General features: G+C 45.4%; 1 protein-coding gene and 1 non-coding gene across 3 annotated transcripts in view; both read left to right on the top strand.

Annotated features, from left to right (window-relative positions):
- Nucleotides 1-18399, top strand: part of SDAD1 (SDA1 domain containing 1) — a 31417-nt gene extending 13018 nt beyond the window's left edge. For both annotated transcript variants that reach the window (XM_002717107.6, XM_051819679.3), the window contains exons 9-22: nt 964-1065; nt 1644-1713; nt 2500-2603; nt 4500-4557; nt 5574-5632; nt 7221-7297; nt 8334-8431; nt 8555-8631; nt 9612-9738; nt 11839-11939; nt 12070-12260; nt 12367-12451; nt 12954-13115; nt 15634-18399. In XM_002717107.6, the coding sequence (XP_002717153.2) occupies nt 964-1065; nt 1644-1713; nt 2500-2603; nt 4500-4557; nt 5574-5632; nt 7221-7297; nt 8334-8431; nt 8555-8631; nt 9612-9738; nt 11839-11939; nt 12070-12260; nt 12367-12451; nt 12954-13115; nt 15634-15681 (1359 nt within the window). In that variant the 3' untranslated portion in view covers nt 15682-18399. The remainder of the gene's footprint in view (nt 1-963; nt 1066-1643; nt 1714-2499; nt 2604-4499; nt 4558-5573; nt 5633-7220; nt 7298-8333; nt 8432-8554; nt 8632-9611; nt 9739-11838; nt 11940-12069; nt 12261-12366; nt 12452-12953; nt 13116-15633) is intronic.
- Nucleotides 5869-5995, top strand: LOC127483354 (small nucleolar RNA ACA64). The gene has a single exon (XR_007909547.1). It is a non-coding gene; the product is annotated as a small nucleolar RNA ACA64 (small nucleolar RNA).
- Nucleotides 18400-24654: the final 6255 nt, after the last annotated feature.

The raw sequence follows: 24654 nt of genomic DNA on the forward strand, positions 1-24654 counted from the left end.
AGGAAGTTTTCCAAAACTATGTAAATAACATGATTTTTCTGTAACTTATACTTGTTGCTGATTTCTTTTTTCAAATAAAAACCCAGTTGTGTTCTGTCTGTGTATCAAACTTCAATCAAAAGCAAGGGACAAGCATTTGGTGCAGCAGTTCCAATGCTGCTTGGGACACCTGTGTGTCATAGTGGAGTGCTGGGTTTGAGGCCACTCTGCTCCTAATCCAGCTTCCTGCTAATGTCAACCTTGGGAGGCAGCAGGTGATGGCTCAAGTAGTTGGATCCCTGCCACCCATGTGGGAGACCTGGATTGACTTCTTGGCTCGTGGCTTCTATGTGGGCACTTAGAGAGTGAACCAGCAAAATGGAATTCTCTGTCTCTCTCTGTTTGGCTCAATAAATAAAAATTTTTTAGAGAACAAACTGTAAGAATAAAGATGAGTGTTGCAGTGAAAATCTCTTGTATGCCTGTTTGTGTGTACGTGTGTATGCATAGTTTTTACTTATTTTTTAATAGCTATGGACAGAGTACATGAGATCCATGTGTAGTTTTTGTTTTAAAGATTTATTTATTTATTTGCAAAAGAGAGACAGAGATGTTCCATCCACTGGTTCACTCCCTACATAGCCACAACAGCCAGAGCTGGGCCCATCCGAAGCCAGGAGCCAGGAGCTTCTTCCAGCTCTTTCACTGTTTTCCTAGGTGCATAAAGCAGGGAGCTGGATCGGAAGTGGAGCAGCTGGGTCTCAAACTGGCACCCATATGGGAAGCTGGCACTGCGAGTGGTGACTTTACCCACTACGCCACAGCACCACCCCCTCCCCTTTTTGTTTGTTTAAACTCATTCCCACTAACTTTTCATTTGGAAGACTCCTGGTAGAAGAACCAAGTAGTGGATGAAAGCATCAGTCTGCTTCTGTGCAGGTTTGCTTCTTGACAGTTTGTATTACAAAGTAGCGTCTTCTTTAGGATGAAGGGCCAACAGCCAGAGACCTGCTAGTGCAGTACGCCACCGGGAAGAAGAGCTCCAAGAACAAGAAAAGGTTGGAAAAGGCGATGAAAGTGCTCAGGGTGAGACTTGTGCCTGGGAAGTGGGTAGGAATCCGTGCAGAATGTGTACTTTTCACTCAGAGCTTTTGAGAACTTGAAATTAAAAAACAGCAAGCATTTGGAAAGACTTAGAAATGGTTGATCAATTTTTAAGTATGATTTTTTTTTAGTTTAATAGACATATTCAACTCTAGCAAAAGCTGTGACTTGAATATAATTAATTCACTTTTTCATTATGATCAAGATGGCTTGTATTAGGGTGTCTTTGACAAGTCTTCTCGGAGGAATACCAAGTAAAGTACATTTAGTATCTTGTAATGATTAGTCTGAAAATCATTGCTTTGTCACCAGTGTGTTTTTTGAGGTTTGTATTTCCAGATTTCCTTTAAATTTCATGGAATTAAGCCATTCCCAAGGTTTAGGACAAAACCACCTTTAATTCTTTGAGTTGAAAGAAAGGTTTTAGAACAGAAGATTTTTTTTCTATTTAAATGGTTTAATGGACTTGGTAACGGCCTTGAGTACATTAACACATTGAATTCCAAGAGCATTATGACTGTAATTCAGAGTGGAATGTTTTTCCTCTCCCTTTATTTTAGAAACAAAAGAAGAAGAAGAAACCAGAGGTGTTTAACTTCTCAGCTATTCACTTGATTCATGATCCCCAAGGTACTGTCATTACAGCTTCCCAAGTTTCTTGTTGGCCCTGTGTCTCCCTGTTCTGTTTGCGGGTTAACAGGGAATAGAGAAGGTCCCTGGCACTTAGTCGGCAACCAGTAGATGCTAACTTGTTACTACTTGGCTGTAAACTGGAGAATTAGATTCTGAAGCAGCGATTCTCAGTCCACAGCAAAATAAGAATATAAGACAAGTCTCTTTGAGGTTCACATCTTTAACAACACAATAATGGTAGGACATTGTTATTGACAAAATGAAGAACTAGTAGTATTCTTGTTGGTCTTTAAAAAAAAAAAAAAAAAACTAAACTAAAAACAAGAATAACTGATCTGTGGAAACCAAAGCTCTGGAAACTGTTCTAGAACACTAGTTCTCAGACCAGACTGCACGTTGGGATTGCCTGGGGAATTTTGGGAATTTCAAACTGTACTGATACCTGAGTCCTGTTCTCCCAGAGATTCTGGCTTAGTTTGTTTGGGGTGTACTGGGTGTTGGGACTTGTCAACACTCTCTCTCTAAGGTATGGCAACATTTGCTAACCCCTGATCACCTAGGGAACTTGTTCAAGTATAGCGTCCAATTCAGTGGGTGTGGGGCTTAGTGGCTTAAGAGCCTGCGTTTCTGACCAGATGCTGGCGGTCTGCAGAGGCTGATGCTAAGCATAATGTGAATACTTCACACTTGTGTCTTCATTGAGAACAATTGCTGCCTCCCCTGGGGCCTGTTAGGTGACTGTTGCGTGGATCCACATGAACGTCTTTGATCTTCTCCCTTCAGACTTTGCGGAAAAACTACTAAAGCAGCTGGAGAGCTCCAAGGAGAGGTTTGAAGTGAAGATGATGCTCATGAACCTCATCTCCAGACTGGTGGGAATTCACGAGGTTCGGAATCATTGTGTTTCTCGTGCGGACTGTTAGAAGTAAGGGGAAAGCCACTGGGGTGGAGTGGGGCTTGAATTTGTCCCCCAAACCATTTAAACCCATAGAATTTACAAAAGAATACAATCTTCCTGTTTAAAAATAGTTGTTTTCATCACTGTTGTGCCTCCATAAAGTGTAGATGCCAGCTTGTGCATGTATTCAGCTTGCATCCAGGTGGACTATTTGGGGTTCTATTTGTGCACTTTGTTTTTATTCACTTTGTTTTACCTTTACTGTCCCTGGAGCCATCATGACACACATACTTTTGCTGACTCTTTGCTGCGTTTCACAGTTCGTTAAAGCCCTCATGGCTTTCCTGATTGCTTGGTTCTCTGGTAGGAAACTGTCTTGTTTGCAAAGCTGAATTCTCTGCTTCAAGAGCTCCTTGTGATAGTTACGCGTGTATGGTGTCAACTCACTGGCACTTCACATGTCTTGGACCAGTTGCCTTTGTAGATAAAGATGCCCTATAATTGGGCCATGAGGAATTGACCCTTGAGGTTGTTCCTTATCATTTTCTTGTCACTGAACCGACACTGAATGTTTTGCTGTCTTTAAAGAATGTTTTGAGGATCAGGAGCTTTCTTTCTTTCTTTTTTACTTATTCACTTATTTATTTTGGAATGGAAAGATACAGGAATTTTCTAAAAAATTGGAAAAAAAGAGATAGGGTTGGGTATTTGGTACAGCAGTTAAGACACTGCTTGGAATGCCCATGTCCCATCTTGGAGTTCATAGGTTCAAGTCCTAAAAAAATTCTGAAGGAAAAAAATGGGGGGGCGGGGGGGCTTACTTACTGACAGTTGAATAGTAGAGACATATCAGGCTAAAAAAATGAAAGCATGTGTGAGTCCTGTCTGCTTTTCCTCCGTGGGCTGTGGTCCCAAAGTAGGGTCTCCAGTTCCATGTTCCATCCTTGATACATTTCTGCAGTAATTTCATATCACAGCCGACTTGGAGCCTGATAGGAAAGTGATTTGCAGTCTCAGCATGCTCTGATGGACATGAATCTGCAGTTTCCCAACTACTTATAATTAAATACCTGCCTTTATGTTGAACCAATGTCTTCACTTATTGAAGTTAAGTTACTATGTCCTTGATAACGGTACTGCTGTCACTGCGACCGAGGTAGACTCTGGAGGGTTAGTGTTTTCCCTCTGAACCACGGAGCACAGTTGTTCCTCCCATGTGGTTGGACTGGCATATGATAAAATCAGGGCAATGAGGTGTTTGATGATGACATTGTACTAGCTGCAGATTTAGATTTCAGGTTATTTGGAATCTTAATACAAGTTGGTCATCCCTAATTTGAAACTCCAAAATAAAAAGATGCTCTGAAATCCTAAACCCTTTGAGTGCCAGCAAACTTTCTGGAGCATTTTGGATTTTGGATTTTCAGATTAGGGGTACTCAGCTGGCAGTGTCTGTACAGATATTCCAAAATCTGGACAACAGAAGTGTGAAACACTTCTGGTAGGGGACATCTCAGAGAAGGGACAGATAGTCAGTGTACATCAATGATTCCTCCCCAAAAACTCTCTGAAGATTTAAAAGTCAATTCTGCAGTCACACCAATTTTCAAAGTAGAAAAATCCTATTTTGTTTGCTGCTCTTTCCCCTTGGTTTATTATGTAAACTCTTGTTCTTCTTCCTTCACATGATGAGGAGAGCCTCCTGGCTTCAGTTGAGAGAGTTCCTGTCATTGGGCATTACATTTCAAAGCAACCTGTGGCATATTGCTTACTGAGAAAAAGTACAAGTTCAAAAGGATTCCCAAAGAGAGGTGCTTGGTGACATAATTGCATTATGGGGAAATGCAGTTGCGTGGATACTGAGGTTGGTTTGTTCTCTCCACAGCTTTTCCTCTTCAACTTCTATCCCTTTGTGCAAAGGTTCCTACAGCCCCACCAGAGAGGTAAGCCGCCCACTTGCCACGCTTCTTTGGTGGCCTTGGCATTAGAATAGCCACTAAAATCTGTTCTGGAATCAGTGGAGACAGGGGTAGGAATGAAGTGAGTTCTGTCTCAGAGCAGGGGAGAGAAGTCCTTGTGTGTTCTTTCTGGAGTCTGCTGTGGGTTACTGCTTGTGCTCATCAACTGTGAAAACAATCGTTTTGGGGAAAAAAAATAGCAGATTGACTTCTCAAAGCAAGTCCTTTTGTAATATCATAGAGTCTCTTGTGGAAAATTCTAGAAAAGAAGATTGGCTTTTTACTTTAACTTTGTAGTAGAGAATAGGATTTTATCTTCCTGCTCTCATTGCCCTGATGTGCATTGCCAGTGAAAACGTAAGTTTGATTTTGAAAACAAGGTAGAAAGGACACTAACATTTGTTGAGCTTCTGACATGAGCCAAGCCAGGCCCTCTGTTAGGTGCTTTGTATACATCACTAACCAATCCTCACATCAGTCCTACAAAGTCTAGAAAGAAGAAGAGAAGCCCAGGATCACTCAGCAATTTAAATAGCAAGTCAGGCTTCATCCTTGTTCTTTCCACACGCTGTGCTGCCCCTTTGAAAGAAGATGAATGCGTAGCCGTGTTTGCATTTATGCATCTGTTTAGGAAGTACGTATTTAGTGATTTCTGTGGAGGCGCTGTGTTAGACACTAAGAATGGAAAGTCCTGCTCTGAGTATAGTATGTGCAAGTGAAGAGAAGTGTTCTGAGAGAAAGGAGGCAGGGTAAGGACACAGGAGGAGTGCCGGTGGGGGTGGGCTCTTTCAGATGGCGTGGTCAGGAAAGACCCTTTGATGAGGCAGCAGCTGGCGGGGACCTGAAGGAGGTGAGAGGGTGAGCCACACGGCTGTCTGGGGTTGGCTGTTGCAGGCGGAGCAGGAGCAGCACTAAGGCCGGCACGTGCTTGCCTCGATGCCGTGGCCCCACAGGGCAGAGCAGTGAACTGACTGTGACCTCTCTGATCTCTTTGTTTTCAGAAGTAACGAAGATCCTTCTGTTTGCTGCACAGGCTTCTCATCACCTGGTGCCCCCAGAGGTGAGAACCTTTCACCTTCCTCCCGGCCCCAGTGCCTGCGTAGCAGTGCTGTTGCTGCGTGCGCTGCGCTCACTTCCCCACAGAGGCTAGCTCTTATAAAGAGACTTTAAAGTTCATGGAAGAAAATGGAGCTAAAAGATAAGGTTATCTTGCTGCAAAAAAAGTGTTAGATCCACACATATGATGGATCTTCAAAAAGTTCATAGGAAATGAATATTATGAAAAAACTCCATGGCGTTGGTTGAAAATCACCCTGGCTTTGGCCATGGCTGTGGGTGAGATTCCGCGCCTAGAGCCTCCAGGAGCCTCAGCTCACCTCCCATTGCTCTGGTGTGGAGAGGTGAAACCCAGGCCCCGACAAGTGCAAAAACAAAGAAAAGACTCTACATGGATTTCAAAGTGATTCTGCACCAAAATAAACTATCTTTTAATTTAATTTCTTCACAAATTTTTTTAAATACTATGACACATAGAAGTTCAGTTATGCAAAAATGGATTTTTTTTCAGACCAGTCGTTGAGAATTCTGATTTTGTTTAATAACTAAATTTTGGGGACAGCATTGTGGCTCAGTAAGTTAAGCCTCTACCTGCGATGCTGGCATCCCATATTGGAACATTGATTGAAGTTCTGGCTGCTGCATTTCTGATCCAGCTCCCGGCTAATGTGCCTGGGAAGGCATTGGCAGATGGTTCTAGTGCTTGGGCCCCTGAACCCATGTGGAAGACCAGGATGCAGTTACAGGCTTCTGGCTTTGGCCTGGTCCAACCCAAACTACCTATCCGGGGTGTGAGCCAGCAGGTAAAAGATCTGTCCCTCATTTTCTTTCTTCTTTTTTTTTTTTTTTTAAGATTTATTTATTTATTTGAAAATCAGAGTTACACAGAGAGAGAAGGAGAGGCAGAGAGGGAGAGAGAGAGACAGGTCTTCCGTCCGCTGGTTCACTCCCCAATTGGCCGCAACGGCCAGAGCTGCACCGATCCAAAACCAGGAGCCAGGAGCTTCTTCCAGATCACCCACATGGGTGTGGTTGCCCAAGAACTTGGACCATCTTCTACTGCTTTCCCAGGCCATAACAGAGAAGCTGGATCGGAAGTGGAGCAACCAGGATTCAAACTGGTGCCCATGTGGGATGCTGGCACTACAAGTGATAGCTTTATCTGCTACGCCACAGCACCAGCCCCACTCATTTTCAAATATATAAAATAAACCTTTAAACCACACATGCGCACACACATTTTATGTTTAGGGGAGATTATAGTGATTATTTCTCAAAAGCTAATAATTACTTTCTTTGATTAAACAGCACTGGATTATCCTGTGCCAAAGCAGGGTTTTGTTTTGTTTTGTTTTTTCACATTTATATTAAAAAATGTTAAGCAAAAGTAAACTTTAGGCTAACAGAGCCCAGAAACAGAACTCCAGAATGAAGCAGTGTTACCCCTGTCTTGCTTAGGCTTCTTTCTGTCCAGCTTGCACAATGAGGGTGAAGGTGTTTCCCTGGGGAGTAACCTGCCCTTGTGTGCTCCGGTGTCTGCATGGGCATAGACCTTTCACCTGCACTCCTTTTTCCTTTTGTGCCCAATTCAGATCATTCAGTCGTTGCTCATGACGGTGGCCAACAACTTTGTTACCGACAAGAACTCCGGGGAAGTCATGACTGTAGGGTATGTACTAATGCTTGGGGGCAGCAGGTAGGCTTCTGATGAGCTGCGTGTACTTCAAATGAAGATTTCATCTGGTTGTGTGACCTCCAACAAAGCAGTTGAAAATATAATTTGGTCTTCTCAGAGGCCTGCTATTTTTATGTTAATGGTTAGAATTTTGAGTTGGAGCCAGAGAAAATAGTTGTCCTTCAGGTTTTGTTTTGTTTTGTTTTTTTTACAGGCAAAGTTAGACAGTGAGAGAGAGAAAGGTCTTCCTTCCATTGGTTCACCCCCCAAATGGCCACTATGGCCGGTGTTGCGCTGATCCGAAGCCAGGAGCCAGGTGCTTCCTCCCGGTCTCCCATGCAGGCGCAGGGCCCAAGCACTTGGGCCATCCTCCACTGCCTTCCCGGGCCACAGCAGAGAGCTGGCCTGGAAGAGGGGCAACCGGGACAGGATCCGGTGCCCCAACCGGGACTAGAACCCGGTGTGCCGGCGCCGCTAGGTGGAGGATTAGCCTAGTGAGCCGCCGTGCCAGCCCTAAGTGTTTTTCTCTTATCTTCCTATCCTGAATTCATGTCTTAACCATGGAACAGATGATGTATTATTGAATCAGAGTTTAATTCTTGATTACTTTGAAAACTGTATCAGCACTGGTTTGAGGATGATCTAATCTGTCCTGATAAGTAAAGCATGTGCAAACAGTTGCTTTTTACCTCCCTTGGGATATATTGGCGAGCTAACGGCCCTAAAGACCTTAACCTCTTATCTGACCCAGTCGCTTCTCTCCAAACAGTTAGGGAATAAATGCTGCCATGATTTGGTGTGCCAGACACAGTTTCTTACTCCACCAGTAGCAGAAATGGCAGTAACTCTGGAACAAAAGTCCCCTAAGCCAGCCCTCCACCCCCACTCTGCCATGCTGCAGTTTTAGAGACCTGTGCCATCCAAAACCCAATCTGTATTCTTTTGGATTTCATTTCCTTAGAAAATATTGATTGATTGAACCATATGAAATTTCTGCTCTGGCTTTTTTAAAGTTTATTTCCTTTTCTAGCATCAATGCTATCAAAGAGATAACAGCTCGGTGTCCTCTAGCCATGACTGAAGAACTTCTCCAAGACTTGGCTCAGTATAAAACGCACAAAGATAAGAGTAAGTCGCGCCGTGTTGTCTGCAGACCAAAGGTGGCTGTGTGACTTATTTTCACCTCACCATACTCTGCTCCAGAATGGCGTGGGGGTGGAGGGTGAGGTGGGCTCTAACGTTGTCTTGCAGATGTGATGATGGCTGCTAGAACTTTGATTCAGCTCTTCCGCACCCTGAACCCGCAGATGTTGCAGAAGAAGTTCCGGGTGGGTGAGACACGCATACTTGGTCTGAGGGCTGAGGTCTCAGTGAGAGTTACTTCCTACAATCTGATTTCTAGTATTTGTGGTGCTTCCATTATGAGTACTCGTGATACCCAGGATTTTAAGTTTCGGTTAAAATTGATTGAATTCCAAGACTGTAGATGTTTTATGATTGGCATGTACTCAAAGAAGATGACCATCTTTTAAAAGAAAAAAAAAAAGATTTATTTATTTGAAAGGCAGAGTTACAAGAAGAGGGGGAGAGAGAGTGAGAAAAAAAGTCTTACATCTACCGGTTCTCCCCAAACAGCCATAGTAGCCAGGGCTGGGCCAGGCTGAAGCCAGCCTAGAACTGCATCCGGGTCTCCTGTGTGGGTGACAGGAGTTCAAGCACTTGAGCCATCCCCTGCTGCTTTCCCGGCATGTTAGCAAGGAGCTAGATCAGAAGTAGAGAAGCCAGGAATTGAACCAACAATGACATGGGATGCCAGTGATTCAGGCAGAGGCTTAACCCACAGTGCAACAATGCTGGCCCTGATGACTGAGACTTAAACACCTATCAGGCTGTCTCAGCTTGAAAACGTTTAAGGATATTAATGGATTGGGATCTCAAAGGTCAGTCAGTAGCTGGTCTCGGTATTGAACAGGCTGTTCTTCAGCCAGATCCTACCTCTTTGTAGTTAGAAGGGAAGGCAGGATGTGTGTATATGATACAAGGAGAGATGGTGTTTTCCTAACTTAAAAAACTGGAGCAGGTACTAATAACTGCCAGTTTCTTGATGTGCATCAGAGGAGAGTAAGAAAATAGCGGCCGAGTTCTGGCTGTGGGTTTACTTTGGTCTCAGACATAAGCAGGCAGTTTTTGTCATGTTCGTACCTCCATTTTGTATGGTGCTCCCTTCAAAATTCAGAATCCTAGAGAAGACACTTTATATAAATGTTTGCAATCTAAACACCTATTATAAACATTTCTCCTGCTTTAGGGTAAGCCTACAGAGGCCTCCACAGAGGCGCGAGTCCAAGAATATGGAGAATTAGATGCTAAAGATTATATTCCAGGAGCAGAAGTCTTGGAAGTTGAGAAAGAAGAGAATGCTGAAAATGACGAAGGTTCGCTTCTGTTTCACTGTTACTCGGGGCACCATCACTCCTGCTGCATCTGTGTTGGCTTTAAATCTCCATGCGATCTGCACATTCCTTCAGCAGACATTTACTGAAAAAATAACTGAGTGGCAAGCATTCTCAAAGAAAATAGATCTTGAGCCAAAACCTTACAACCACTCTCCCTCAGCAGAGGAGGAACAGACTCTCGGGTTCCTCTCGGCTTAGCAGCCTTAGGAAACCGTGGAGCAGGCCCCCTGCTCATGGGGAGCTTATGGTCTCATGCGGGAGATGTGCACTTGTGGTTCAGGATGTCTTTTCATGTCAAGGACATGCTGTTTGGCACTTGAGAAAAATAACGGTTTTGTGTCTGTGGCATAAAAGAAAAGCACAGATTCGTTCTTGGGATGATCTTCAAACTCTGCTTGTTGAAGGAAAATGTTTATTGAACTTGAAGAATGTTTGAGGAACTCCTTTCTGATATCCAAGTCCTGTCTTCCTTTTTATTATTCATTCGTTCGTTCAGCAAAGCTTTCTTGGTTTATTTACTGAAAGAGTTACACAGAGAGAGGAATCTTCCTGCTGCTAGTTCGCTTCCCAGGTGGCTGCAATGGCTGGGGCTGGACGCAGCCCATCTGGAACTCCACCTGGAACTCTCGTATGGGTGCAGGGGCCCAGCACTTGGGCCGTCTTCCACTGCTTTCCCAGGCACGTTAGCAGGGAGCTGGATTGGAAATAGAGTTGCTGGGACTCTGGCTTTCATACAGATGCCCGTGTAACAGGCAATGTCTTAACCCGCTGTACCATAACATCAGCCCTCGGCAAAGGTTAAGTGTCCAGAAAGCCAGCCTTTGTGAATACAAAGATGAATGATACCGCTACTGTTCCTGAAGGCCTTTCATGAGAAGCTGAGCAGTAAAGTGTTAAAAAAGATTTATCATTGCAGTGATGCCTCAAGTGCAGAAGTCAGGCTCACCCCAAAAAAAGTCTTTCAAAGGCTTGAGAGCGATGGTTCCTGGTGAGCCAGGAGTTGGGCCAAGAGTGCTGGGATAGGAGAGATGCACGCAGAGCGTGAGCCAAGTCCTGAAGGACTGAGACACTAGGTGGGGCATAGCACAGTAGAAGGCTGGCGGCAGTGTATTTGCCCGACCAGGAGCTGGCCACTGTCCGGCAGAGCTGGGGAGCTGCAGGAAGGCCGTGCACGTCTGAGGTTAGAGAGCTTCCTGTGGGGGCTGCATTCAGGACGGTGACCCGCCTTTGTTGACGTGTCTACCAGGTTCTTTCCCTTCCAGAATCTTCTACCTCAGTTATCTGGGTGACTGTAACTAGTTTCCCATACATGTATAAATATGCTTGGCTGTATTAGTCAGGTACTTGTGTGGCCAGCACAGGTGCACAAGTGAAATTAACTTCAAGATGCAATGACTTTGAATAGCCCTTGTCTCGACTGTTGAGGAACAGGTTTGTTTTGTTTTTTGTTTATTGTGTTCCGTGCAAATTGCTGAACTCTTAGTTCAGAGTTGGTCTTCTGTGTATAAAGTTAATTGAAAATGGATCAGTATAGAATGGGACCAGGAGTGGGAGAGAGAGGAGGAGGAGGGGTGAGAGAGTGGGTGGGAGGGTGAGTATGGTGGGAAGAATCACTATATCCCTAAAGTTTTACTTAGGAAATGCATCAATTCTGTATTCCTTAAATAAAAGGTTTCTTTGGGGGGAAAAATAAATAAAAAATAACAAATAAAAAAAAGTGCAGTTTGGTTTGGTGCAGTTGGGCCGTAGAGTGAGACGTGGTGAGACGTGGTTTTCATGATTCTGGGGGAGGCTGCCGCTCCTAGTGGCGTGACGTAACCCCGAGAGTCCGTTCCTGCTCTGCTGAGTCGTGGGGACTAGAGAGAGTGGTTGTGAGGTTCTGGCTCATGGTAGATTCTTGGCTGGTGCTTATTCTCCATTCCTTAGATTAACTTTGTTGATGTGGCTTATTTAACATGAATACCGCTCAATGCTTGGCTAGCAGATACTCCAGGTTTGTGCCCTGCCTTTTGTGTTGCTTGATATCTGTGAGCAGCCAGCCTAACGTGACAGGAACGACCGTGTGCTTTCTTCACACAGATGGGTGGGAAAGCACCAGTCTCAGTGAGGAAGATGAGGAGGATGCTGACGGGGAATGGGTTGATGTGCACCACTCTTCCGACGAAGAGCAGCAAGAAATCGTAAGTCCTAACGTGCCCTCTTCCGGGTGTTCACTAAGCTGTGCGAGGCCTTGTCGGGAGGCTAAAATCGGACGGCTGCGTTCTCGCTTGAGCCCGCGGCCATCTCAGCCTTTCTGTGTGTGCTCTCAAGTCCCGGAAGCTGAACAGCATGCCCATGGAGGAGCGCAAAGCCAAAGCTGCCGCCGTCAGCACCAGTCGGGTTTTAACTCAGGAAGACTTCCAGAAGATCCGCATTGCCCAGATGAGGAAAGAGCTCGACGCTGCCCCTGGGAAAGCCGAGAAGAGGAAGTATATTGAGATAGACAGTGACGAGGAACGCAGGTAAAACGGCACGAGCTCCGGGGCTTCCGTCAGCTCGTGTTGGCAGGGCAAGCACTGGGAAAGGAATTCCACCCTCACTTCCTGTTTCCTTTTTCTCTCACCCCAGGGGCGAGTTACTGTCCCTCCGGGATATTGAACGCCTTCATAAAAAGCCAAAGTCTGACAAGGAGACAAGGCTGGCAACTGCAATGGTGAGTGAAGCGTGTCGTTCTGGTTCTCCAAAATTAAGGGTACAATTAGCAGAGAATAAAACATACAGATGTGTGAAGTTAGCGGAGTTTTGACAAGCGTGTGCAGCTGTGTAACCACCACACACACGCAGAACAAGATGCAAGCACAAACGGCAGTGTTACACGTTCATGTTCATGTTCACGTTCACATTCACATTCAGAGTGGGTGGCTCAGGGCGCTGACAGAGAAGCTGGACTGTCCGCCTGCGGCAGTGAAAAGCGCTGGCCAGGTAGAGTCTGCCCCTGGCTGTGCCTTGGCTGGCCGTGGCTGGCATCCCGCCTACCTTTCCAACTTCCTTCTGGACGTCTGCCCTGGACCCAGCCCTGGGAAGCAAGGGCTGTCTCCTGTCCATCTCGTGTCCCTGCATCCAGTACGGCACAAGCACACAGGTGATGTTGATGAGGATTAGGTAACTCCTGAAGGGTAGTTTCAGAAAACGTGTCCATCTTTTTGTGCGGATAGGCTGGGAAAACAGACCGAAAGGAATTTGTGCGAAAGAAAACCAAAATGAACCCATTCGCTAGTTCCACAAATAAAGAGAAGAAAAAGCAGAAGAACTTCATGATGATGCGGTATAGCCAGAACGTCCGGTCCAAAAACAAGCGTTCCTTCCGCGAGAAGCAGGTGAGCAGGCGGCAGGAGGAGGAGCGCTGTAAGCTGAGGCTGCTTTATGTTTGAGACGAGTTGGGCCTTCTGAAGATCACGTGTTTGTGTGTCCTTTGGGGTGAGTGCGAGCACAGAGGGGTGGGACAGAGTCAGGGTGCCCGAGCCGGCCGGCACTCAGCTGTGTGGCCAGCGTGGTGTCCATTTTCTCCTGAGTAAAAGTGCAAGCTGGATCATCTCCGAGGTGTTCTCCCATGCGAGTCTCCTGACCTGTGCCCCACGAAACACAGTCTGAAAACCAAGGACGTAATTTTATGCCTGGTGCTTTTCAAAAAACAATGGCTGTGTGTGACGATATCTCAGAAACAGCTTCAAGAACAGGATCCTTCCTCTGCGTGCCGTTCGCAAAGCTCGGGTGACTACAGGCCTTGGGGACGTCCTTTTCCCCACTGCCAGCAGTTGAGTGGTAATCCCGGCCGCTTAGTGGCTTTGCTCATTTCAGAATTCGTTGTAGCAAAACAAATCTATGCCTTTGTTTCCTCTCTGGGGAGTGCACCAAACTATATCTAATGTCATTGTGAAGAGTCTCCAGGATATTGAGTCCAGGGTAAAACAGCCCCTGGTTCTCAACAGCCAGGCACGATGAGCCTGCCAGGCCTGACCTGTGACAGCCAGCCTCCTGGGGCGGTGCTGTGTCAGTGTTGGCACCAAGAAGGGATTAACTGAATTAAAGTACCGATTAAATTCTCGCTTGCTTAATCTTTCTGTTTCTAAACTCTTCAGTAACATCTGTGTCAGCAATAAAGTGCCAGCATTTTTAGTAGAAACTACTGAAATTACTGTGAAAAGACAGGTGTCACCTACGATTTTAAGAACACTTGAGGCCGGTGCCACAGCTCAATAGGCTAATCCTCCACCTAGCGGCGCCGGCACCCCAGGTTCTAGTCCCGGTTGGGGCACTGGATTCTTTTCTGGTTGCCCCTCTTCCAGGCCAGCTCTCTGCTGTGGCCCGGGAAGGCAGTGGAGGATGGCCCAAGTGCTTGGGCCCTGCACCCCATGGGAGACCAGGAGAAGCACCTGGCTCCTGCCTTTGGATCAGCGCTGTGCGCCGGCCGCAGCGCGCCAGCCGTGGCGGCCACTGGAGGGTGAACCAACGGCAAAAGGATGACCTTTCTCTCTGTCTCTCTCTCTCACTATCCACTCTGCCTGTCAAAAAAAAAAAAAGAACACTTGAGTTTTGCCAAATTCTCCTAAACTTACAGTTGACTTGAATCCATTAGTTTATCCTTCAGTGGCCCTTAAGTAATACTTTTGGGTAAGGAAGAGTAATGATGGAGTGGGTGGGCCCTCCTCTATTATGTGATCCATGTGACTTTGTTACATTTGAGCTTAGGCATGTCCCCACCCCTCCTGTTCCATGGCAGGGCTTTTTGGCACAGTGGTGATGTCTTATTTCTTCCTTGTCAACACCTTGTCTATCATAGTTAATGAATTTTTTGTGAAAGAATTGAGTTCACTGGACATCTGCACTTGCTGGTTCAAGAATTTTTTCCTCTTTCTCTAATTTTCTAGCTGTTTGGAGCCTGGAATTAATCAGAATTTCTGTGTGTATCTCCTTGTCTTGTATTTTCCTCAAGGACTCTCCATTTTAAAATGTCACTCTAGGTTCCTGATTTTTCTATATTCTCTTCCTAATTGTTCAGTAGAAATGTAATATGAATTGCATACAAGATTTCAAAATGAAAGGAAAGATGAAGTTAATTTTAATACTATATCCTACTAGCCCCATGCATCTAAAGTAGTAACACTCTAACATATAAATCAGCATACAAATTATTAATGAGATGTTTTACCTTTTTGTTTTTAACTACCCAAAATCCAGTGTGTATTTTACACCACAGCACATCTCAGTTCGATCCAGTCACATGGCAAATGCCCCATAGCTATCTGTGGTTAGCTGTTCCCCAGTTAATTTCCTCATGTCTGAGTTACTGTAAAGCATTTACTGATTGTAAAGTGTTCTTAGCTCGTATACTACATTAAACAAACCCACCTGGAAACCAGCAAATACGGGAATAGTTCTGTTTCAGAGTATCTAACAGAGTTACCTTCGGTCTGCATAAATGCTGAATGCTATTTAGACATCTTTAAGTGGTCCCTGTGTGTCATATTGAATGGCCTATGTGGTCTTGGAAATCTCATCTGTTGGTTCTTAGAGTATTTCGCTGACATCTGCACAACACTAAGAGCCACGTGTGAAGCAGCAACACATCATCCCTGGTGTCTGCATCCTGCAGTCGCTCTGGTTTTGAGCTTTTTGTCCCCATGGGCCATGCATGTCCCCATTCCCTGGCAGTGTGGAGGCCCTCAGCCTGGATACAGATTTCGTCTCTGCTAAGAAATATTTCACCATTTGTAGTTTTGGGGGAAGATGTATTAACTCAGTGATTCCTTGTTGGTAAACTTTCTTATAACCAAATTAGCGTAATGGGATTACTTAAGAGATGCCGTGTTTAAGTAATTTTTTCTTATCTTCCAGCTGGCACTACGAGATGCACTTTTGAAAAAGAGAAAAAGAATGAAGTAACTTCCAAGCAAGTTTTCCAATCCAAAGAGAATGCTAAGTTTGTATCATTGCTTTGAGTATTAGTAAAGCAAGAATATTTGTTCACATTATAAAATCCAGAAGTATTATGTTGTGAAAACTGCAGTAAAGTTGGTGGTACTTCAGTGCTTTTACTGTGGAGGCGGATAATGGTGGCAGTGTTTGAAATGTAAATGGTAATATTGTGAACACATTTTCATGTAGCATTTATACCAAAAAAATTGTTGGGTGCCTACTACTTGTCATTGTACATATAGAAATGAATGAGCCATAACCCCTTTACCCAAGGCGGTGGCCGCCTAATGGGGACAGGTGTATACGTGTGCTTCCAATGCAATGTATATAGTTCCCTTGTAGGGATGGGTCCCTGTGCACCTGGGGTCCCTGGGGCCTTGTGGGCCACCCCTGCAGGGATGGGAGTTATATATTCTCTTAGAACAGGACAATGTTACAAGAGTAAGAGGTTCTTACTTGTGAATAGGCTTACCTGCTAAGAACAGGTCCCTGCTGTACAGAGTCAGACTAGACAGTGTAGCTCTTTCAGTCAGGCCAGAAGGCGATTTTGTTTTTGAATGCTGTGTAATGGTTTTTTATTAAGACGTCTCTTTGTAAACTGTCTTAACTGTAAATGGTAGCGCGTAGCTGGTCTTCAGTTCACCACTCAAGCTGTCTGCTCTTCATCTCAGCTTCCCTTCATCCCCTCCTGTTTGCAGCCCACTGTTTGCCGTGGCCCAGTCAAAGGTTCTCACGTCAGATCGGTGCTCCCCTGTGTGTGGAGAGGTGTGTGTTCTCTTCCCAGCACGCTCGAGCTGATCCCGGGGCCAGTTCCGTTGCATACAAGTTGTTGCACTTGGAATAGTCTGGTGCCTTTTGCTGCAGATTTCTCAGATGTCTTGTGACAGACAAGAACGTTCTCGAAATTGGAGTAAAAGGCAGTTTTCTGCCCTCACAGAAAGCAGCTCCTGGCTCACTTTTCTAGTTCCTTCCCAATTCTTTTGTTCACTTTCTGGGTCCAACTTCAGTTTTATTGAAGTGAAACTTTGTGACCTCCCCCATCACTGCTGGGCGAGTATGAGCTGTCTGTCAGAGGCAGCTGTCTGTCGCAGGAAGTGCCCAGTGCACATGGGTACACTTCAGACCTGAAACTGCTCCCTTTAGTGTAGTCTCAGAGCTGCGTGTCTCCTCTTGGGTCTGGGTTGAGAAGGTGGGTTAGATTTAAAATGGCGTAGCAGCCAAAGTCTGCCGCTTGCTGCCTGAGTGTGGCAGTGCCCAGGAGTGTAGGCCTTCCCTCGGGCTTCCCCAGTGCACTCGATGCCAAGAGGCCAAAGTCCGTTGTGTGTTCTGCCTCCTGTTGCACTGTGGCCCCGGTCTCTTCTATGCCAGCCTGAGGTTTAAATGCAACATGGGAAGGTACCTAGTTTTAAAAGGCTCATTCTTTACTTTTATTTCCTTAATTCTTTAATATCTTATTTGTCTAGTTCCTAGTTAGTTTATAAATCTTTGCTTCAAAATATTTCCTATTTATTGTTAATTTGAAGAAGTCAACAGTGGCTGAACTTGAGCTTTTCTGCCTCATCCACAATGATTTTATAACAAAGCATCTTATAGAGCTGGCAAAAGGCATGATCACACACACAAAAGAAGTGTACCAGGTGATGGATATATTAACTATCTAATTCAGTTATTCCACAGTATTTACATAAAACATCATTATATGCCATAAATAGAATTTTTGTCAGTTTAAAAAAAAAAAAAGGCCCAGCCTAGGGCGGAGGGACACCAAGGAGGGAGTGGGGCAGCTGGCAGTCACCGCAGGGCCTGTCTGCTCTCCGTGTGACACTCGGGACGAACGGGGGCCAGGCGGTGATCGCCCAAGCCTGCGAGGAAAAGTTAAGGGGTAAAAGTTGACCTCGTTTTGGTATGATTTTTGAAAGGGTGTGTGTATAAATGTTTTGTGGTGCATACTGTAATCCTTTGAAAACTTAACATCTCCAGAGGATTCCACGGCAGGTCTGTCTGCACCGGAACGTTCTGCTTCAAGGCTGTTTGGGTAACACGTTTAAGCTGTCGCGTGGCAGTGCTAAGGGCCATTGTTTCAGTTCCCGTGTCAGTGGTTCTGCAGTGTGCTTTGTGAGATTGCGGAGAGACCTTGACCACGAGTAAGGGGAGGGGTCGGCCAGGGACCTGGAGAAGTTTCTCATAAAAGGACAAAGCTCCCGTCACAGGGTGGAGTCTTTGATCTACACTTGTTTGAAAACGCGAACAAGAGCAGACAGCGCGGCTAATTCTGCAGTATTTAAGTAGCGTAGACTCTTTGTCTTGAGCCCTGTCTGTGGCAATTTTCCTTCTTCCTGCAGATTCTACTGTCGTGTTAGTCCAGTCACGATATCAAAATAGTTTAATAAACTGATTTGCCCATGTGATAAAATATCATGTGACATTAAAATGTTTACATTGGAAAATGCTTACTGTAAATGAACACGGAAGTATTTATAGTATAATGCAATTATACATGTAAGAAAATAGGGAATAATGAAAGCCCTAGAGGAACTGTGCCATGTATTACACAGTCTTCTTAAACGCTGGAATCACACGTGCATTTCTTCTTTTGATGTTACTTTCTGAATCTTCCATAATTATATGTTTTATTAAGAAAACAGAATAACTTTATTTTGAAGTAAAAATAAAGTACATCGAGACCCACCTGTGAGATTTCTTGCGAGTTGGGGACGCCCCTTAGCCCGAGGCAGGGGTGAGGTTGGAGGCGCGGAGGAGCTGCTGTCCACCTTGTGGATCCCCTTCCTGCTGGTGTCCTGACTCACAGCATCTGCACGCAGAAGGCCCTGGCCAGCTGGCGCTGCTCTGCCAAGCGTGCAGGTGCAGGTGACAGTTGGTGGCCTGCGTTCTGAGTAACTGCTCAGTGACGACATCAAGATCTTGGACTCCCCTTCTGCTTTTCCATTCTCAGTGTGCGGAGGCCAGACTTTGGATTAGAAGACTGACTCGGACACGGCTGCTTGATCCTGTGCAGCTCACTCAACATTTCTGTGCCTCGGTTTTTCCTTCTGTAAAATGGACATATGCTGACACCTTGTCTTCCATGTTTGAGGCAAAAGAAGAGGCAACAGTTGCGTTGCCACATCTGTCCTTTCACCAGGACAGCCAAAGCTTTAGCAGAATACTTCCAACAGGCTTCCCCTTCCATTTCATTAACCAGAACTGGGTCACCTAGCTACCCTACCAACCTACCAGCTGGAGAAGCCAGGAGAGCAAGAGGTGGGATTGCTGACCCCGCAGCTCAGAGGTGTACGCCCATCCCAACAGAACTGGCTGCTGTTAGCAAGGAGAGGGGGAATGGATTGAGGATAAACAGTTACCAATGCCTGCCGCGAGCCATCTGTGAGGACATATTCATTGTAATATAATTTTACAATGACAAAAAGGAGTACAAGGAAATGTCTAAGATATGAGAATAGTTAAGATATTGGGATATCATTAGTATATTTGATATATTAATAGAATATTTAAACAGTAAGCACTTTGGTAAACAGTAATGTGAAAAATATCCCACTTTTCAAAAGCAGAGCATAAAATGATATAAAGTGATTTTCAGATAACTTTTTTTACATTGTTAAAAAAATATATATATTTATTTGAAAGAGTTAGAAAGAGGGGCTGGCACTGTGGGGTAGCAGGTAAAGCTGCCACCTGCAGTGCCGGCATCCCATATGTGTGCTGGTTTGAGTCCCGGCTGCTCTACTTCCAATCCAGCTCTCTGCTATGGCCTGGAAAAGCAGTAGAAGATGGCCCAAGTCCTTGGGCCCCTGCATCCACGTTGGGGACCCAGAAGAAGCTCCTGGCTCCTGGCTTCAGATCAGCACAGTTCCAGCCATTGCAGCCATCTGGGGAGTGAACCAGTGGATGGAAGACTCTCTCTCTTTTTCTCTGTAACTCTGCCTTTCAAATAAAAATAATTAAATCTTAAAAAAAAAAAAAAAAAATAGAGATCTTCTATTCACTGTCTCACTTCAGCCAGCCACAAAGGCCAGGGCTGAACCAGGTCAAGCCAGGAGGCAGGAATTCCATCTGGGTCTCCTACATGAGTATTGGAGGCCAAACACTTGGACCATCTGCTGCTGCTTTTCCCAGGCTATTAGCAGGGAGCTGGATCGGAAGTAGAGCAGCCAGAACTGGACCTGGCGCCCATATGGGATGCCTTCATTGCCGGAGGAGGCTTTATCCACTGTGCCACAATGCCAGCCTGATTTTTGTTTACATTTTTAAACTCAATTCGAGATATATTTACAATTCTTCAAAACCACACAATAGTCTTAACATAATCATCATTGCCTATGCATTACAAACTAGGTCTGAAATCTGCTATGATCACATGGGATCCATGTCACAATTTGCAAAATGGAAACTAAAGTCTTGTAAGAAAACTCCCAGGGAAGAAAACATTTTTCTAAAATGTTGTTTTATTTTTATTTATTTACTTGAGAGGGAGACAGAGTGAGCAACTTCCCTTGGCCAGTTAAAATGCCAGCTTGGGTTTGAGGCTTGGTTTTGGCTCCTGACTCCAGCTTCCTGCTAATGCAGATCTTGGGTTAGTGAGCCCCTGGCACTCACACGGGAGGTCAGAACAGAGTTCCTGGCTCCTGGCTCTGGCATTTGGTACAGGGACATGGGAAGTGAACCAGCAGGTAGAAAATAGCTCGCTCACTCTTGCTCTCTCTTGCTCTCTCTCTCTGCCTCTCAGGTAGATGAAAATAAAACATTTTAAAAAAATTCCAGTAAGGAAGCATTGTGTCAGTTTTCTTCAAGGTCCCTATAACAATGGTACCTCTTACAGCTTACAGTTCTACAAATAAAATATATATACAAAACTAGTTGCTGGGTTTGGATGGTGGAAATATGGCTGAGGTTTTTGTTTTTTTCCCTGTCCATCTAAACATTTTGTAATGTTGCTTATAAGACATTTTTGCCAAGCATATTTTAAAAATAGAGATCGTTTTTAGTTTCATCTAAGCGAAATCCGATTTGGGTGTACCTGCTATTTCTAATATCTAATGTAACATCTGAATCTAACATCTGAGGTAACATCAGGGGTGCTTTGAATGGAAACTAAGGATGAAATGGGAAGATTCATTCTGGGAACTGTTAAAAAGGGGAAGTTTAAAAGAATTACATGGAAACTAAGTTATGACATTTGACACACTTCTGTATGGATACTTGATTCTTCCTCTTTCTAAAAATTTATTGTATCATCTTAACCGTGATTTTTTTAAAAAAATAGAAAATGAGACATAGCCATCTTACAATTTTGTTTACTGTTACCATTTTGCCTTTTTTAGTTGCTTGGTTAAAGAAAAGAACATTGGATATAAGTCCCTCCCTTCTCAGGGATAACCACTACTTTGGAGTATTTTTCAATGATATATGTACTTATATATGAGAGATCTTCAGAAAGTTCATGGAAAATGCATATTACGAACAAGCTGTGCATGAATTTAAACTTTGCTTTGCATCAAAACCAAACTCCTCTTAATTCTACATTGTGACTGTGTGGAGTGCCCTTGTATGTGTGTATATATATGGCACACAATATCGTTACATAACCAGCATTTTATTTATTTATTTATTTATTTATTGGCAGAGTGGATAGTGAGAGAGAGACAGAGAGAAAGGTCTTCCTTTTGCCGTTGGTTCACCCTCCAGTGGCCACCATGGCTGGCGCGCTGCGGCCGGTGCACCGCACTGATCCGAAGGCAGGAGCCAGGTGCTTCTCCTGGTCTCCCATGGGGTGCAGGGCCCAAGCACTTGGGCCATCCTCCACTGCACTCCCGGGCCACAGCAGAGAGCTGGCTTGGAAGAGGGGCAACTGGAACAGAATCCGGCGCCCCGACCGGGACCAGAAGCCCGTGTGCCGCTAGGTGGAGGATTAGCCTATTGAGCTGCGGCGCTGGCCATAAACAGCATTTTATATATTTTCTTGCTGACTAGGTACCTCAGTGTTAGATTCCTGATGAAGGAAGAGCCTTTTCTTTGTTTTACAGTTTCCACTGTTTAGTCCTACACCCAGGTTTATCACATCCCTACTGAAGAGCAGTTAGGTTGTTTGGACTTTTTTGCTATTTCAGAACCTTGCTCCAATATACATCTTTGGACGTGTCTGAGGGTGTGTGGTGTGCTTAGCATTTTTTCTTTAAGCAGTCTTTGGATAGAACTCGAAGGGCCAGCGCCGTGGCTCACTTGGTTAATCCTCCACCTGCGGCACCAGTATCCTATATGGGCTCTGGGTTCTAGTCCAGGTTGCTCCTCTTCCAGTGGAGGATGGCCCAAGTGCATGGGAGACCAGGAGGAGGCGCCTGGCTCCTGGCTTCGGATCGGCGCAGCACCGGCCGTGGCGGCCATTTGGGGAGTGAACCAACAGAAGGAAAACCTTTCTCTCTGTCTCTCTCACTGTCTATAACTCTACCTGTCAAAGTAAATTTAAAAAAAAAAAAAAAGAAGAGAAACTAGAAGTGGAAATGTTGGTTGTGGAGCCTGTGACGCTTCGCCTTTGGTAGGCAGCACTGAATTACACCAGAGGCCTTTATACATTCTGGATACTGCATTCCTACATATTCTTTGGGTATGAGGATTTTCAGAACCATTCCTGGATTTTTTTTTTTTAAGATTTATTTTATTTATTTGAAAGAGTTACAGAGAGAGGGAGAGACAGATAGAAGTCTTCCATCTGCTGGTTCACTACCTAAATGGCTGCAATGGCCAGAGCTGAGCCAGTCTGAAGCCAGGAGCCAGGAGCTTCTTCTGGGTCTCACATGTGGGTGCAGGGGCCCAATGACTTGGGCCATCTTCCACTGCTTTCCCAGGCCATAGCAGAGAGCTGGATCAGAAGTGAAGCAGCCAAGACTCAAACCGGCCCCTATATGGGATGTGGGTACTGCAGGCTGGGGCATTAACCCACTATGCCACAGTGCAAACTCCCTGGGTTCTTTTTAACAGACCTTGCTATAGCTTCACTCTCTCCCCATATTTTACTAGAAGCAGCTAAAACACTAAGTGGCAACTGTAGCATTTTGCTCTGAATACATCTAGAGCCCCCAGTGCCTTACGGCCTTCTTCTGCTGCCTTCCCAGGCACATTTGCCGGGAGCTGGATCAGAAGTAGAGCAGCTGGGACTCAAACTGGGCCCATATGGGCTGCTGGCACTGCAGGTAGTGGCTTAACCTGCTATACCACAATTCCGGTCCCCCCAATATATTTTTTACTTAGTTATTTGAGACACACAGAGAGAAACAGAGCAACAAATATCTCTCATCCACTGGTTCATTTCCCAAATGGCTGCAACAGCTGGGGCTAGGCCAGGTCAAAGCCAGGAGCCAGGAACTCAATTCAGTTCTTTCACGTGGAGGGTATGGACTCAAGCACTTGAGCCCTCATCGCCTCCTGCCTTCCAGGGTGCACATTACAGGGAAGCTGGAATCAGGAGCAGAGCCGGGACTCAGTGTGGGTTTTGGGTGGTCTAACCTTTGGCTTAACTGCCAGGTCAAATGCCCTCGCCAGCAGCCCCAGTGTATTCTCTCCCTTATGTTGAAGCTGTCTCCACGGGCAGTCTCCTTGAAGACCACCTGACTGCTGCTAAGTCTGTCCAAGGAACACTGCCCAAAATTTCTTCCAGCTTCCTGGCACCACCAGTTCTAAAGCAATATGTATTTAGGCAATTCTTGCGGCAGCACCCAACAGGTACTCCCCAAACATGTGTTAGTCATCTCATTGCAGCACAAGTCACCTCAGCACTTAGTAGCTTAAAGCAATGAAAGTTCTTGCAGTTCCTGTGGCCAGGAATTGGATGTGCGCAGCTGAGGCAGGAAGACCCCACTTCCTAGGTGGCTTGCAAGAAGCCGCAGTTCCTCTCTGGCTCCCAGTTCCTCAACGTGGGGCCTCGGAAGTGCCCCCTGGACAGCTGGCGTCCTCTGGAGTGAGCAACCCAAGACACAGCAGGGTCCCTGGCGACCCAGCCTCGGCATTCAGAGACTCACTTCACAGGAAGCAAGTCCAAACGCAGCCCACGGGCAAGGAACAAGGAACCGGGCTCCACCTGTTTTTTTTTTTTTTTTTTTTTTCTTTTTTTAAAGATTTGGTTATTTATTTGAGAGGTAGAGGGGGGAGAGAGAGAGAGAGAGAGGTCTTCCATCTGCTGGTCCACTCCCCAAATTGCCGCAATGACTGAGCTGAGCCGACCCAAAGCCAGGAGCCAGGAGCTTCTTCCAGGTCTTTCACTTGAGTGCAGGGGCCCAAGGACTCGGGCCATCTTCCACTGCTTTCCCAAGGCATAGCAGAGAGCTGGATGGGAACTGGAGCAGCTGGAACTCGAACTGGTACCCAAATGGAATTCTGATGCAGCAAGAGGAGGCTTAGCCTACTAAGCCAGATGCAGGCCCTGGGCTCCACCTTTGAAGAGTATTAAAAATAGGAGAAGACCACTGTTGTGGCACAAGGGGTAAAGTCTCCACCTGAATCAATATAAATATTGATTCAAGTCCTGACCTGTTTCCAAACCCAGATGAAGCTCCTGGCCCCTGGCTTCAGCCTGGCCCAACCCTGGCTGTTGCAGCCTTGTGGGGAGTGAACCAGTGAGTGGAAGATCTATTTCTCTGTCTCTCCCTCTCTGTTACTCTATATTTCAAATAAATAAAATATATCTTAAGGAAAAAAAAAAGCACAAGGAACAAGGATGTGGATGTTTTAAAACTAGTATGCTGTGGTGTAGCAGGTAAAGCTGCCACCTGCAGTGCAGGCATCCCACATGGGTACTGGTTCGAGTCCTGGCTGCTCCACTTCCGATCCAGCTCTCTGCTATAGCCTGGGAAAGCAGTGAAAGATGGCCCAAGTCCTTGCGCACCTTCACTTGCGTGGGTGACCAGGAAGAAGCTCCTGGCTCCTGGCTTT

This window comes from Oryctolagus cuniculus, chromosome 8 (genome assembly GCF_051225735.1).
Source record: "Oryctolagus cuniculus isolate XC-2025 breed Fujian yellow rabbit chromosome 8, ASM5122573v1, whole genome shotgun sequence".
In the NCBI taxonomy this organism is placed as follows: Eukaryota; Metazoa; Chordata; class Mammalia; order Lagomorpha; family Leporidae; genus Oryctolagus; species Oryctolagus cuniculus.